The sequence below is a fragment of the Phascolarctos cinereus genome, unplaced genomic scaffold, assembly GCF_003287225.1.
Source record: "Phascolarctos cinereus isolate Bilbo 61053 unplaced genomic scaffold, phaCin_HiC Scaffold_9;HRSCAF=440, whole genome shotgun sequence".
NCBI classification, from domain to species: Eukaryota; Metazoa; Chordata; class Mammalia; order Diprotodontia; family Phascolarctidae; genus Phascolarctos; species Phascolarctos cinereus.
Window position 1 is genome coordinate 131,720,844 of NW_027556402.1, and position 17,782 is coordinate 131,738,625.

Below are 17,782 nucleotides of genomic sequence, written 5' to 3' on the forward strand. Positions count from 1 at the left end.
TTTTAAGTAACAAATTATATGGAAGACCAGATGTTTGTGACTTTACAGCCTCTTCCTTAAGTTTCTATTAACCCCTGTATGATACCTTCCCAATGCTTGTTAGGTTGGGTTTTTTTTAATTCTTTTAAAGAATTAAAGAAGAGTTCTGTGATTCTAGAAAACCTTTTTTTTTCATCTGTCCACAGGAAAGTAGATGAGTAAAACTCAAGGGTGGTGAGAACATGAATGGAGAAGCCAAAAAACCGAGTTGCAGAAGTTCCAGTGGAAGAAAAGCAGATGCCAATAATTCCCCATAAAGATGATAAAATCCTGTAAGGCAGGGATTATGTCTTAAATTGCTGTGGTCCCACCTTCCAATGTCCAGAATAGGATGCAGAGGTGTTCAATAAACATTTACTTTATGGAGAAATGCATCACTTTTAATTCCTACCACTGAAGAGAAAGAATTAGGCAGGATCATTATCCACACATTCATGAATAGCATCCTCTGATATTCTTTGTTTTGTTAAAATTTGTTTTGCATTGAATAGGGTGCCATGACAATGGGATAATGACCCATGAGCTCCTGAATCAGAAGCAGTTGTTCTTGTAATATACAGAGGAACTGGAGTTTTTCCTCTGTGTCGACACCAGTTGTTTCATTTATTCATAATTGTCCAGAACAAGGAAATTCTTACTTGTTTACGAAAGCCCTCATGTCTACTCAGTCCATTCACTAAGCTTTGCCATTGGTTAAAGTTGATACCTTTAGACTTGTTAAACAAGTTATGTTTTAATTGACTAAGATTTCCTCCTTTATCCCCAGCCAGCACATAGATCACAATTAATACAAGAGATGACATTCGTTTGAAGAGAAATCTCAGAGCACTGGGTAGACTGAAGAAAGAATCTTCTTTTCATTCAGAAAAAAAGAATGTATAGGTAAGTTGAGTTCTACCTTCCAAACTTGGGGTGCTTTGCTTTCAAAAATACTGTGTACAAAATAGGAATATGCTTAAGAATTTTAGGCTTGTCTGCAAGATGCAAAAAATATATATAATTTTGTTAATTTTATGCACAAATCATCCACATTGGTTGTTTGATATTGTATAGACCTGGGTAACTGCATGAGGGTTTTCTTTTAAATTTTACCAACATTAAATGGATGAATCTGGCCACATATTTTGTCATTTTGGAGATAAAATTCTAAATAAAGAGGTGTTTTTCAAATGCCTGTTTCACACACATACCTATTTTCTCCAAAAATCCAAATTCTTGAGTATCCAAATCAATGAGTTTGGAAAAAAAATGTTGTGTGTTTAAAATGTCAGATTTGGATTTTAGCAGCTAGCATCCTACTATCATTAGATTTTTACAAAATAACATTGTTGAACTTTACTCGTGATATCTACACACAAAAAAAGCACTCCTCTTTAACTCAAAGCAGGGCATTTATAATGAAATCATTTCTCATATCATTAGAAAAATCCATGAAGAGATTAAAATATAGGTACTTCATTCTAAAGTCTATATCTAGCAATGTACAAATGTACACTATGTACAAATCCTTGTACACAGGAGATGCTTAATCATTTTTTGTTAAATTGAATTTAATTCATAAGGAAATATCCAAGTACATACAACATTTTTTGCTTTAAAAAAAACAGCTTGAATTCAGAATAAGAATTTGTCACTTTTTCATGAAACCTCCTCAAAATGCATAAAGAACTGTATGGAAAGTATTGGAAAATATAAAACATCAATTTGATATCATATAGGGAATGTTTGAGTATGTAAATCCAAGGGTACAAGCCATTATTTGTTTTTCTTTTGGATCAAGTCAATTGTCTAATAGGGATGTTATGTTTAGCAAATGCTCTGCTAGTACATTTGTAGGTACATTTAATCAGCTTCATTGCAAAAGAATCTTGCTGAGCAAAATCATTTTACATTGCTACTTTTATTTGGATTAACTCAGTGACTGAATGCTTCATTTGCAGCACATGAAAAAAATAGATACACATTTTGATTATATTTAGAGAAGAGGATAAGCCACTGACATTTCCCAAAAATGGTGCTTATCTTCCCATCTCAGATTAGACCTAAACATTTCCCCGTCCTTTCACCCTTTCTATTTCTTTCTGTAGGGTCCAAATGATTTAAGACATTCCAAAAGGCCCCAGTTACTACTATTTACACAATACCCAGGGACATCCATGGGCTCTGTACTCTTACTTGAGCAGCTTGAGTTAGGGAAAGGGAACAGGATATTCTCCTACTTGCTGTGGTTCAGAATCTAGTTTGAGGAAAGTTTCAAAGTAACTAAGCAAAAGCTATTTTATATGTCAGACATAGACAAGTCTTGACAAGGCTGAGCATAATATTGTTGTCTTTCCATGTTCCTCTTCTCTATATACATGCACAGTATTTATGAATAAAGTCAACTATGAACTCAAAACAATGAGACATCCTGCCATCCAATGTCACAAACAAGAGGAAACCAAAGTGTATAGGAGAGTAAAAATGAGTCATAACCTTAAAGAAAAATCCACTCTGAGTTTCTACTTACTCATTCAAAGCCTGAGTTTCTGAATTTTTCACTTTTAAAAGCTGTGCACTGAAACCCCAATCAACAAATAGGTGTTTCTTTTGCCCATAAAAAATAAGCAGATAGGAATCTTTGGATCGATACAAAAAATCTAGAACCATAAGATCTCATATACTAGTGGTGCACACTATAAAGCTTTGGGATTCACATTTCCACACAACCTTCTCTGTCCCTCCACCTCTTTTTTACTCTCCTCAATAAAAATACACCTCTACTCCTGTTGAGTTCCTTATAACTGGGGGTGAATTGGGAAGGGTTAGGCTACATTATTTGGAGGAGAAAGAGCAGCTGCCAAAAATAGTCAGGTGACAGCCTCATTAATCAAATGGTTCCCAACCTTTCTTAGGTAGGAGGACCACTACCACCACATGCTGGTACTTGTACTATGTAGGGGAGTAGGGCCTGTGTCTGGTATAAGAAATTACAGGACAAACATCTTCTATCTATATACATGGGCAATTCATCTGTAATTTATAGTTCCAGAAAGTTCTCTGGGATACTGAAAGGCTAAGTAACCTGTCCAAAGGGGTAAAGCCAACAGTCCTGGCAGATCTTTGCTGTGCCCAGCTGTCCTAAATACTTTAATTCTAGGTTTAATAGGTCCAGTCTTTTATCCCTGGGTATTTGTACTTGATTTGGTGTTCATATAAAGCCAGACTAATTCTCAGACACCCTATTACCTCCTCTCTCTGAAGCTCTTTCTTATAGCCAGCTGTTACTAATCACAGGATATTGATATATTAGCAAAAAAAAAAGACATTTAAGATACAAAAACAGAATGAATACTAGGAAAATTAAAATAAATCGGAAACATCATTACATTTTCCTCAAATGGCTCCTCCCAAGTTGCAGTTTCTTAACTCAATTCCTTTCCACTACTGTCTTATCTTTGCACAAGGGAAGAGAAACAGTTATTTTTTCAGGAAGATTTACTGTCTCCCAAGTAGTCCTTGTGCTTTCCAACAAAGTAGGAGAGCAAGACTGGATTGGAGGAATTACGAGACTAGCATGGGCTCTAGACAGTACTCACCTTTTCGTCTTTAGTGTAGGGGTTTCCAGCTACAATTTCACCTTCCACCAGAAGCCTTCCTCAATCTTCTTAATTCGAGTGCCTTTCCCTCTGTTAATTATTTCCTATTTATCCTGCATATTGCTTATTTGCATATATGTATTTGCTTGTTGTTTTCTCACATTAGATTGTGAGCTCTTTGAAGGCAGGAACGGTCTTTTGTCTCTTTTTGTTCCCCAGTGCTTAGGACAGTGCTTGGCCAACAATAAATGCTTATTGACTGACAGATTAACCTCCTCGGATTTATAGTTTGGGACATTCTCCAATAAACTGAAATCTCTGATCCCCAAATATTGGTGGGAATATAGTCTATACTGAAGAAAACATGGAGGTTTTCTGCCTAACCCAGGCAGAAGTTCCTTATATATAATTTAGGGTTAACTAGCTGCTTCACAAACTCCTATTCTGTAGCCTTACAGAGGAGATGATGGTTCTTGAAGGCCATGACAGAAGAGCCCAAGTTGTAGTAGATTCTACCATGCTAGGAAAGATCCAAGTACTGTCCTAAAAGCAAGCTATAATTGAAACATCAGAGGCAGAAACTGTGTCAACATAAAGAAAAAAAATTCTAACAATTAGAGCTAGCTATCCACAAGTGAGATTAGCTGTCTTAGGAGATAGTGAGTTCCTGATCACTGGAGACATGATGCTCAACTTTCAGGGATGTAGAACATAGGATCTATGCTCAAGGAAGATTAGACTAGCTGACCTCTAAGACTCTGTGATTGTATGAAATGAGAAAGCCAAGTTAAATTATTTCTCTAATTCCCTCTAACCCTAAAATGCATGGGAAGATGGTAAATCTTTTTTTCTCACATGAATACCAAAAACATACAGAGAAGGCTTAAATGCATGAGAAGCCCAAGCATCACAGCCTTGAGTACACTCACCAGAGCTGACTCTGTACCACCTCTCATGACCTTACTATGAGGGAGGATTCTTCAGGGAAGGACTGGCTTGAAATAGCCCTAGGACAAAATAGCAGCAACAAGCCAATGTATCCATCTCTGCAAGAGCACAATGGCACAACCTATCCATGTCAGGGTGGCGGGAGGGAGTAAGAGAGTGGAGATAGGCTGTCAGCTTTAAGCATTTGGAGACCTTTCACAGAGATAAGTGCTTAAACTTGTTTTGCTTAGCCCTAGAAAGTAGGAACACCAGAGTCACAGTAAAAAGGCAAATTTATGCTTGATGCAAGGAATGATTTGGTAACAAGCAATCCAAAAGTAGAATAGACGAGTCCAGGAGTTAGGGTGTTCCCTTTCACTCAAGGTCTCCAGGCAAAAGCTTGGGTGGCCATTTGGGTATGCTAAATGTAGGCTACGCTAGTTCATCCCTGTTGTCCCATCCAACATTATTCTATGATTATGTGATTCTGTGTGATCATGTGACAACTGATTCAAGGAGCCACACAGGCGGGTCCCAAAATGTCTTTCCATCAGATGACCCCTACACTATAACTAACTTGAAGCATTCCATGAACGTGCTTTGCCTTTTTTTTTTCTTTTGGCTTCTGAGCAGCCTCATTTTCGCTTATGTTGTTTCCTCCACCTGAAATGCCCATCCCCTCTGTCTAGCCATTCTCCAAGGTTTGTACAAATGCCATTTCCTCACTCATCCCAGCCAAAAAGCATCCTTCCTCATCTGAACTCGTACCTCATTGTGCTTGTTCTATATACACACCACTTAGTGCTTTCTTTGTGGATTTCCATACAGATCTCTTCTCTTCTGTTTTCTCCTTTAGGGCAGAGACTGTGGCATTATTTTTATATATTGCATAGAAAATAGTAAGGTGCCATGAAAAATAGAAAGTACTCAGTAAATATTGGTTGAATGAATGCAAACCTCCCTCCAAAAATGAGGTTAGTCTAGAATGCCTTTGACTCCAAAAGCATACCAATAAAAGAAAAACCACAGGGACAGTTAAACTTAATTAATTTAGGATTATTCAGGAGAAAGGTAGAAGAAATGACAATCTAACAGTTGAAAAATCTGAAGTATGGGAAATAGTTTAATAGTTTTGTTTCTTTCAAGACTAGTACGGAATATAATATTTTAAATGGGTACTAATAAGTAATATAAAATAAGTGAACATGAGGGGCAGGTAGGTGGTGCAGTGGATAGAGCACCGGCCCTGAAGTCAGGAGGACCTGCATTCAAATCTGGCCTCAGATCAAATACTTGACACTTACTAGCTGTGTGACCCTGGGCAAGTCACTTAACCCCAATTGCCTAAAAGCAAAAAAAAAAAAGTGAACATGAAATTATAAATCACAATCAATATAAAGTTAATAATACAGTACTGGAAACCTATAAGTCCTTAGCACAGCTGTTATTCTGAAAAAAAAAGGGAAGTTTTAAGTGGATTGAAAGCTCAAATTGGGTCACCAATGTCATGTAGAAACCAAAAAAGGACATGTGATCTTGGGCTGCACTAATGGAGGCATAGTTTCCATGAACATGAAAGTGAAGTTCTTCTTCACCCTACCCTGGCCAGAACATTCTTGGACTACAGCAAGCGGTTCTAGGCACCATAATTTAATAACATTAGTAATTTAGGGGTTATCTAGGATAGCGAAGGGCCTTGAATCTGTTGCACATGAGGATTGGTTGAAGAAACTGAGGCTCTTTAACCTGGAGGAAAGTAGCTTGAGGAGGGAGGATGAAGATAATAGTTGTCTTGGAGGACTATAGTGGGGATGAGGAATTAGACTTGTTTTGCCCCAATGGGCAGAATCAAGAGCAAAGAAACAAATTGCAAAGAGACATTTTGGACTGATGTTAGGAGAAAAGTGGTGTCCAATTCTTCATGACCCCATTTGGGGTTTTCTTTGCAAAGTTACTGGAATGGTTTGCCATTTCCTTCTCTAGCTCATTTTTCAAATGAGGAAACTGAGGCAAACAGAGTTAAGTGAGTTGCGCAGGGTCATACATTTGAACTCAGGTCTTCCTGACTCCAGGGTCAGTGCTCTATCCACTGTGTCACATAGTTGCCCTTCCTAACAATCAGAACCATCCAAACATGGAACGGGCTACCTTTGGAGCCTCACTGGAGATATCCAGGCAGTCTGAATATGGCCACTTGTCATATATGTTTTAGAGGAGATTCCTTTTGGGTATGGATTGGGAAAAATAAGAAATAAGACTAAATATATGACACTTTATACTCCCTTCAAATAATGTTTTAATACATTTTCAGTCAGACACAATCTGAAGACCTTTGCTTAGATCTCTGCTAACAAAGGCTGTTTGATGAAGCCTAAGGGAACAAAGTAATTTCCTAACCCAGGGAATGAAAGCTATCATTCTGAAATTGGATAGTAATTACTGGGGAGCATCTTGAAGCTTGAATATTAATGGACATGGAGAAAGAACTTCAATTGAGACCAGGCAATGCCAAAGAGAAAGCCTTCAAGGCTGGTCAGCACCAATGGGCCAAACATGTTTTTCATGTATCATAATAACAAATAATATGGATATGCTACTGGCCTGCCATCAGCATCAGCAGCATGACCTTAATCATCCACCTTTCTCTGGTACCTCAGTGTTTGCAAAGCACTTTCCTCCAAAACAATAACTGCAAGGTAAATGTATAAGTCTTCCTACTTCCTTGAGTACTTTGCCTCCATGGGTTCTTGCTGCCTTTTCCCCTCCTCAGGCTCAGACTGGTTAAGTCACTTATCTGTAGTCACAGGGCTAGTATCAGAATTGAGATTTTAGCCTATGTCTCCCTACTCCATTTCTAATGCACTCAACTGCCTCTCTAAATAGTACTGAGCTATTTGTCTCCTAGTGGTGATAGTCATACTAATTCATACTCTTTTGCCTGGTCTACCTCATGATGAATTGATATAACCCAAAGCTAATACAGGCCCCCGAACACAGGATGTAGAATTATTAATATAAACATATTTTTAAAGTATATCTTGGGTTTAAACATCACTTAATATCTTTCAAAGCCTTTTGTAGAGTCACATATATGTGTGGGCATATAGGATGTGAAAACAAAATTATGAAAGTAATTCCATGGCTTTTGAGGCATTCAGATAGTATAGTGAATAGGGGTCTGGGATTGGAATTAGGAAGATCTGAGTTCAAATCCTGCCTTAGGTAATGACTAGCTGTATGACCCTGGGCGAGTCATTTAAACTCTTTCAGCCTATATTTCTTTATCTATAAAATGAGGAGGATAGATTCAATGACTTCTAAGGTTTCTTCCACCTCTAAATCTATGATCATATGACCCATAAGCTTTTTAACACCTACAGCCTCATTAGATCATAATCATACTATACCTTGCATGTATGTATATATGGTTCCCATAAGGCCCATATAGGATATATGCATAATTGTCCAGGTATACGCAGATAAATATGCATGTATATACACTTATGTGTATATATGCATATGCATATCCATACATATCCATACATATACACAACCATCAAGTCAGAGATTTTCACAAAATATTAAGGGTAAGCATACACATTAAGGACTTAATCACTTCTCTGGCTTACCACCCCACCCAAACTACCCAGGAATTTCCTGTCTGACACTACCTAGTGTATTGTCACCAACTCCCTTTGCAAGATCCTGGCTTATAAGGCTCAACGTTTGAGCAGGTTTATTTCTGGATCCAAAAAAAAAAAAATCCAAACTAAAAATCCAAAACCAAAAAACACAAAACAAACCCAAAAAACCAGAGCTCGTAAAAGAGTTCTTGGAAAATAGTGATACCCCACCATCAACAACCCTCCCCTAAGGCCTATATGAACTTAGTAAATTATACTTGCAGACTAGGTAAAACTCTTGATGTATAGCCAATCTCTCTGCATTGTAGCTTTCCTTCCCAGTTCCTCTACCATTTTGCAGAGTATTGCTTTGCTCACAGTTTTCCAGTAGATGACATCAGCCCTTCAGTTTTTAGAAGGTAGTATCATCTGTCACTTCTTTTGTACTTCTGCCTAACTCCTAGAAGATGATACTTCTTCCTCCGCTTTCCAATAGGTTGTCTCAGAGTAGCAGGGATTATACCAATGTTCCCAATTCCCTTGTCTTGCTGCCCAGCCCCCACCCCTTGCTTCTCATTCTAATGTAATAACAAAGACTCCAGTATAAATTTACTTCTTGTTTTATATAGTTCTGATTCATGTCCAGCAATCAGGAACACCCTGCCTCTCTCATCTTCCAAGTGGATCTCAGCACCAGGTTAGGTTAATATGACTATCCCAGTGTAGTCTTTTCTTCCCCAGCATACAGTCAGTGTACCTCCTGTCCATGTGAGTCTGCCCCAGACATTGAAGATCCCCATATACCCCACTCCCAATTTCTTCCACAATTGTCACCTCCATTTAAGTTCCTTTCAGGTTGAATAAAGTTACTAGTATTTCCCTTCTCCTTCCCTCATCGTTCAGGGCAGACAGATTAGCTGGTGATGGAAGTAGAAGGAGAAGGTGAATCCTAAGTAAGCACTTCTTCAACACAAAACCAAAAAAAAATTCTTATTAGGCGAGCTACACAAAAATAAAATCAATACTATTTTATTCTGTACAAAGCACCAAAATAAGGATTATTTAATTTATGAATGCTGAATTTGTGTAAGGATATATTTTTTCATCCATGAAGTTTCCCCAATTGATAATGTGTGGTTCCAAGGGAGTCATTCTTCTAGAGGTATGGTACTTATTAAGTTAGAAAAAAAAATACTGAAAAAGTTTGAACGTATATCACATCTGTAAAAGAATGAAAGGGCTAAAGTGCAAGAGGGCTGGCAACTCATTTTGACTGACATAACTGGCTGCCTACAGTGCTGTAAAGATTAGGTATTTTCTTGAAAAGATCAAATTCATTCAACCAAATTTAAGAACTGATGGTCAGTTTGTAGGCATATTATCTCTTAATAGCTAACAGGTAAATACTGCATACCTTTCCATTTATTTTGTCTTGATTTATATTTTATCATCAACAGAGCTGGCAATTCATGTGTGAATTACATTGTTATCAAGAGAATACTAATGTTTTAGATCAGAGTCATACATGCTTGTGTAATTGTGAGATTAAGGTAATTTAGCTACCCTGCCCTCTGTTTACTGAGTCATAAGCTTCATGGAGCTTTGAGTTAAAAAGAAATTGGAAGCAAAGTTGTTTCTAAAGAAATTCTCATAGAGGATCATCCAAAGTACAAAATATGCTGACTCAAAAATTTTTTTAAGTCTCCAACTTAATCCAGTTTTCATTACTCTTAATCTTAACACTGAATGTCTTTACTTGTAACTGCTGAAGTATAGCTTTGAAACTGCAGTTCACTGCCAATTATTCAAAGGATGATTACCTACTTTGTATAGCATCTAGAGTTTTGGTCTACTGTAGAGCAAAGAGTCCTAGACTTAAAATCAGAACATATGGATTTGCATCCTAAGTTTTGCCTCTCGCACATACTAGCTTTGTGATCATGAGCAAATCACTTAACCCTAGGTAACTCTCAAAGGCTATAAATTGCAAGATAGTTGCTGATTTGCATTGGTGGAGAGTTTCTTTAGCAGGAGATCCCTCTGCCATGGAAATAACAGGTTTGAACAAAAAACCAAATCTTTCATTATCTATCTATTTGTAAATCCCTGAATAAATCTTAAAGAACCATTAAAATGTGTTCTTTTTAAAAATATTTTATTTTTTCCAATTACATGTAAAAACAATTTTTAACACTAATTTTTTTTTTACATTTTGAGTTCCAAATCCACTCCCTTACTTGGTCACTTTCTCCCTCATTGAGAGACCAAACAATTTTATATGGATCATACAAAACATATTTCCATATTAGTCATGTTGTAAAAGAAAACAGACCCCCCCAAAAAAAATACCCCAGAAAAATAAAGACAGTAAAAATAAAATTTGTTTTGATCTGCATTCAGATTCCATTAGTTCTTTCCCTGGAGGTGGATAGCATTTTTCTTCATAAATCCTTTGGCATTGCCTTGGATCATTGGATTGCTGAGAATAGCTAAATCATTCACAGCTGATCATCATATGATGTTGTTACTCCTCTTCTCCTATCTCTTCTCATTTCACTTTGCATCAATTCACATAAGTCTTCCCAGGTTTTGCTGAAACCACCCTGCTCAGCATTTCTTATAGCACAATAGTATTCCATTACATTCATATACCATAACTTGTTCAGCCATTCCCCAATTGATGGGCATCTCCTCAGTTTCCAATTCTTTGCCACCACAAAAAAGAGCTACTGTAATTTTTTTTACACATAAGTCCTTATCTTTTCTTTTCTTTTTTATCCCTTTTGGATACAGACCTAGTAGTGGTATTGCTGAGTCCAAGGGTATGAACAGTTTTATAGTCCTTTGGGCATAGTTCCAAATTACTCTCCAGAATGGCTGGACCAGGTCACAACTCCACTAACAGTGTATTAGTGCCCCAATTCTCCCACCTGCTTTCCAACATTTGTCATTTTCCTTTTCTGTCATGTTAGTCAATCTGTTAGCTGTGAGATGGCACTCAGAATTGTTTTAATTTGCATTTTTCTAATCAATAGTGATTTAGAGCATTTTTTCATATAACTTATTATTCTAGCCTCATTCAATCAACAAGCATTCATTAAGTGCATACTATGTGCTAAGCACTATGCTAGGGATACAAAGACAAAAATTAGAGTCCCTGCCCTTAAGGAATCTGTGTTCTATCAGAGAAAATATTATATATCAATATGCTTTTGTAAGTATATTAAAATATGTGACATAAATACAACATAAATAAAAGGTAATTAGGGAAATGTAACTCTCTAAGACTATAAAGTATACAACAAGTATTGATCTTCTTGGTGGAGGGCATTTACTCATTGGAATTTCACTATATTAATGAAATTATAAGCCCAGGAAAAAAAATTGGAGCAAATTTGTGGTATCAGGAAAATCAGAAAAATCAACAACTTGGGGAAGTTAGGAAAGATTTCACATAGGAGATAGTTTTTAAGCTGAGTTTTGAAGGAAACAAGGGCTTCTAAGAGGTGGAGATGAGGAGAGACCACATTTCACACATTAGGGACAGCCTATAAAAGACAAGAAGACTAGATATCATTTAAGAGAAACAGTAAGAAAACCAGTTTGGCCGCCAGACCAAAGATATATGGAGAAAATTAATGTATAATGTCTAGAAGTACCAAACAGAGAAGTTTACATTTGACCTTAGAGGTCACAGGAAATCACAAGTACTTATTGATCAGGAAAGCAACATGATCAGACCTGTGCTATAGAAAAATAACTTTAGCAGATGCATGGAAGATGCATGTGTGAAAGGAGAAACAGGAGAGAGACACCAAGTAGGAAGTTATTTTTATAGTTCAAGGGAGAAGTGATAAAGATTAAAACTTGCATGAGAGCTGTGTGAGTACAGTAAAGAAGGATGCAAGAGATTTTGTGTAAACAGAATCAGTAACATGTGCCATTGAGTTAGATGTAAAGAGTGAGGAAGGGTGAGTTTTTAGGATGATTTCAAGGTTGAGGTCCTTGGTGACTGAAGAGATGGTGATACTATCTAAAAAAAAAAAAAAGAAATTTTTAAGAGGGGTGGATTTGGGAGGAAAGTAATGAATCCACTTTTGGATAGGCTGGGGTCGAGATGCCTACAGGGCATCTGGTGGGAAATGTCCAATAGGCAGTTGTGGTATGATCCTGGAGGTCAGAAGACATAGCAGGGATTAATATATAGATCCTTGAGACTCAGCTACATAGAGACTGCTGCTTTGGACACTTCTATCAGAAAGTGAACAGATAATGAAGAGGAAACAAAATTTATACATGTGAATCTAGCTACTTTCAAACTCTGTTAAAAGGTTTGTAGATAAGGAAGTAGAAGCAAATGTTTTAAAAAATAGTTTTGCTACAGATTTTATTTACCTTTAATTTGTTAGCATAAACTTGGCTGCAACAAATTAAAATATCATTATTACAGATACCTCCTTCCTAGATAGGGAGAAAATGGGTCCTGTTTTTACAAATATTAGTCAGAAAAAATGAGATGTAAGGAAAATTAAATGAAAAAGCTCATAATCTCTAGAAATCTGAACCTTCCAAGCAAAATTGAAATTAACTAATACAGTAAAGGATAATTTACTTCATCCTAAAAACCAACTGCTATCTTCCTGATAGGAGAATTGGGTAACTTACAGCTGGCTGATTCATTTATAATCAGAATGATACTAGAGATGCAAAAGTTTTCACTAAAACTTATTCTGATTCTAACCCTTCAAAGACAGAAAAGATCCAAAGTGGAAAACAATACATATATGTTTGTACATTAAAAAAGTATATACTAAGCAAAATGACTAATATGGTACTAGGTGTAGCATCTTAGTCAATAAAATATCCATTCAATTTCATGATGGTTGAACACGTGAAAGGTGACACTGCCCAACCACAGCAGTCTATCCTGAAAAGTCCTAGATCCTATAAAAATGGATGGAGGATCAGAGAAGTGGGATTGCAGGAGATATATAGAGATCCAAAATAGGCAAATAGAATCAGGGTATACAGCTGTGGACAACATATATATTCTAGTGTAAGATGTCTTTGGTCTAAGAGAGATGGCCAAATGACCATCCTTTTATTAATAACCAGCTGGTATTATTAATAAAATGATTAAATTACCCAGAAACTATGTCTCTCAAATATTTTTAAATGTCACATGAGACAATGACTTGCTGAGGAGGTATCAATCTGCCTTGAGAGAGACTTTTTTCCTCACTGGGAATTCCCCAAACCTATTCTGTTAAAAAAAAAAAAAGTACTCTATTAAGAAAAAAACTTAGACCAAGGAGAAAGATATAATATTACAGTACTGGATCTATAGTGAAAAACTTATTCACAGACTAGACAAGAGCTAGTTGCTAGAAACAGTATAAGAACAGAGCAAGACTAACAGTAAATGTTACTGGATGCTGAGCCACTCACTACCCAAGGGTTCAGAATATCATTTCTGTCTAGAAACAAAGTTGATCTGAAAGACTGGGAATAGAGCTAAGTGGACAGGTGAAGGTGAAGTGAGTCCAGCTGGAAGATTATGGGTCAAGGAGCTTCAGCAGCTATTTCAAAATTCAAAGGAAATCCAAATATTCCCAATAATCTTCAAGCACTACTACCAAGAACAACTCCAGAACATAATTGATAAACCTCTCTTTTACCTTTCCAAGGCTCCCTTTCACTGTGCATACAAGCATATCTCCTGTAGTAGCAGTATTGGGGAGTGGACAGGATGGAGAATGACAATTCAAATTTGTGTACTAACCTTCCAATTTGATTAAAATTCAACAAACATTTATGAAGGACCTGCTATGTGAATGGCTCTGGGTTGGCACTGAAGATACCAAGGCTGGATAAATACCCAACAATTAGAGTTTTACAAAAGTGGAGTGGTCTGCTCTGGGAAATAATATATTCTTCCTCACTTGAGGTGTTCAAGTGAGTAAGGGATGATGATTTACTGGGAATGGTACAAAGATTTGTGCTTGGGTATGGGTTGGATTAGATGAATGAAGTGGGAAAAAAAGGCTTCTCTGTTCCCTTCTGAGATTCTGTGAAAGAATAATAATAGTGGCTCATTTCATCTCCTACAGGATCAAGTCATACAAACCAGAAAACTACTTTGTCAGGGGAAAAGGGTAGGAAGGTAGGTGGGCTGAAATGTCTGCTTTTTGGAGTAGTACAAGTAACCTCTTGTCTTTTTTCTAATTTAAGGCCAGGACGGGTGGCATCAGCCACCAGATCACTGAATCCACTTGTAGTTGGCATTTTTGTGGTGGCTGGAGTGGTGATCCTGGGAGTGACCATTGGTCTTCTTGTCCACTTTTTAGCATTTGGTGAGTACTAGACTAGCTGGTGTTGCTCCTTAGTCCAGAAAACAAAATCGCCCTTCAGATAAAAAAAAAATTAGCAATTTTCTAATAAGCCACATATGATGTAGTAAAATGTAAAGACAATTTTATTTCTAACATTTGCCCATATCTGCATTTCCCCGCTGATGCCATTTTTTCTCTCTCTCTTGCTTCTTGCAGATTTTGCAATGTACTAACCCTTATTATGGGTTTGCATTCCTCTACTGAAAGAAAGGAACTTTTTTATTATGCTGCTTTTCTAAGATTAAAATTTTCCCTCTTTCTTTTTACCTGAGTTCAGTGCTTTTAACTCCTGGTTTAACTGGTCCAAGGGTGAATTTCAGAGTGCCAGGAAAACATATATATATACACACATATATATATTAGCATTAGATTCTCAAATAGCCAACCTGGAGTTTGGATACTAATTCATTGGATATTAACTAATTAACTAGGGGAAAAAAAAAACCTCTTATTGGAGGAAACTGTACTCTGAGTACCGGGCTCTGAGAGTCCTTATATTATGATCCTATAGACCAAATTACTAATAATGTCTTTTCTGGCCCCAAAACCTATAAATCTAATCATGATCAATAATAACAGTAATAGCAGCTGGCATTTATAAAGCACTTTAAACTTTGAAAAGTTCTCTATGTATTTTATCTCATTTGATCCTCACAACAACCCTGTGAGGTAGGTGCTATAATCCCCACTTTACAAATTAGGAAACTGAGGCTGAGTGAAGTGAAATGACTTGCTTAGAGTCCTGTAACTTAGAAAGGATCTGAGACAGGATTCAAGCTCACGTCTTCCCAACTTCAAGTCCAACACTATCTCTAGCTACATAATGCTATTTACAACTATTTCAAATGCAACTAAGAGTATTTTCATCATTTGTTGATATTGGAAGTGGTACCTCCACTCAAGTCCTCCTCTGATGCCTCACCATTACAAAGGGATCTTGGCTTCTTCAGTGCAATACAGATAGTGCATAAGCTCTGGCTTTGGCAGGTTCTATCGAACTGGAAATAGGCCCAATAACATATTTAAGTCTGTCTACCCACCAAGAACACCAGTTTAGCTAAATTTGGAGAGGCTTATCACCAGGTTGGCCACAGGGTGATGAACTATTTAGCCAGAGTAATTCTTGAAGACTACCTACCAAACCATTGAGGAGTTGGGATTAGAGTCAGTGGAGGAACCATCCACACTCACAAGATGATGAAAGTATTTAAAGAAGACAGTCAACTTTTCTCACAAACCAGCTCAGTGAGTAGCACTTTTGGTCTCACAAAAATGCCTCCCCTATTTTTGCTGAGGCTCCACATGCCTTGTCCTTCAACAGACTTCTATGTGAGTCACTTAGAAGCATGGGTAAAAATGTATTGAGATAGAGGCACATCAGTGAATGGCAGTATTCTGGAGAATTTAATAAAAAACTAATTTGAATTCTCTCCGATAAGAGACCCAATAAGATATACAGATGAAGACAATGTTTCTAATGAACCTGGAAAGATAGCACTTTTAACCTCACATATGGGTGAATGGTGGTATGTGGGAAATAGCCTAGTAGAGAAAATGGTTCTCACTAAAGTATTTGAGTAAATAACCTTTCCAACTCTTAGATTCCACTATTCAGTATCAGAAGATTTGTGTTCCAGTTTGTTTAAAGTAATGACTGACTAAATGACATTGAGGGTCCATCTCTAAAACTGTATTTTCATTGGTTAGATGAATATAAAACCACATTGCTATCTTGCCTTTGGAATTAATAGGTAATATTTTCAGAGCACTTTGAATTTTCTTTACCTCAAGATACCTAAAAATATATTGAAGCCAGATATTTGCTAAACTTGCCAACTTAAAGACTTATAACGCATTTCAGTTTGTGTAAAAGACAGTGACAGAGCAGTGGATAGAGAGGTAGACCTGGAATCAGGGAGATCTGAGTTCAAATCCAGAATCAAAAATTTACTAGCTCTATGACTCTTGCCAAGTTACTTAATTCCTGTCTGCTTCAGTACCCTCACCTGGTATCATAGAAGCATCAACCTTCTAGGGCTGTTGTGAGGATCAAATGAGGTATCATTTATAAAGCTCTTAGCATAGTCCCTGGCACAGACTAGGCATTTAACACATTTATTTCCTTCCTTTTTTTAGATGAATTGGAGGAAAAGTAACTTTATCCAATTTTACATTAGTTTTTAAATTCTGTTTTGTTCAATATAGCCTTCTGATGCTCCCCTTTTGGGAACATGATTTCATGGGTCTAGGGAACTCACAGTGTAGAAGCTCTCTCAAATAATACAGATTAACTATGCATCTGTAAACTAAAGTGTTTGACTGTGGCAAAGAAACATAAAATCACTTGCCAGTATGTGTTAGAGGGGGGCCTTAAACACAGATTTTTCTGACTCCAAAGCAAGTCATCTATCTGTTATGCTATGCAGGAGTAACTGTTATTATAGTCATTATTAATATGTATTCCTAACCACTAATTAATGAACATGTTTCTTCTCTTTTCTCTTCTCTCTCTAGATCAGAAACCATACCTTTATCAAAGCGACCTTCAGATCACAAATGTAGAATACACAAATCAGCTAGATTCACCAACTTCACAAGAATACAGATCTTTAAGTAGAACTATTGAGAATTTGGTAAGTTTGTACTTATTTTTCCTCTATTCCCTTTCTTTTCTTGAAAATACTTTTAACAATTAACATAACTATCAGAAACAAAAGGAAAGACAAAAAAAACAAATTCCATTTAACATGCATAGTGAAGCAAATTAAATTCCCTCATTGGCTGTGTCCATAAAATACAGGTCTCGTTTCACAAAAGTATCTAAAGTAATGATAATTTTAGTTTTATGAATGATTAATTTGAATTAGTCATCTTTCATACTGTCTGAATACTCTCTCGTGGCCCTGAACAGGTCAAAGGCACATTTCTCTATGCCTTCATTTAATGCCCACTAGTACAGTGCTAACCATTCAAATTATTCTGAGAATTACAGTCCCATGCACAAAAGTGATAGAAAAATCATTTGATAGAATCACAGGATCTCAGAGGTGGAAGAGAACTCAGAGGCCTTCTAGTTCAACTTGTGATGGAACAAAAATCCTCTATACAACATGCCTGACAACTAGTCAGTCATCCATCCTTCATTTGAAGATCTCCCATGAGGAGGACTGTACTTCCTCCCAAGGCATCTCATTCTGCCACAAGAAAGCACCAATTTTTAGGA

At 36.8% G+C, this 17,782-nt stretch overlaps 1 protein-coding gene across 1 annotated transcript in view; it reads left to right on the forward strand.

Moving 5' to 3' along the window:
* The first annotated feature begins 225 nt into the window (after positions 1-225).
* The window catches only part of TMPRSS11D (transmembrane serine protease 11D), a 53,307-nt gene continuing 35,750 nt past the window's right edge, over positions 226-17,782 (forward strand). The window contains exons 1-3 of the mRNA XM_078148857.1: positions 226-311; positions 14,399-14,520; positions 17,074-17,192. Coding sequence (XP_078004983.1) covers positions 226-311; positions 14,399-14,520; positions 17,074-17,192 — 327 coding nt within the window. The remainder of the gene's footprint in view (positions 312-14,398; positions 14,521-17,073; positions 17,193-17,782) is intronic.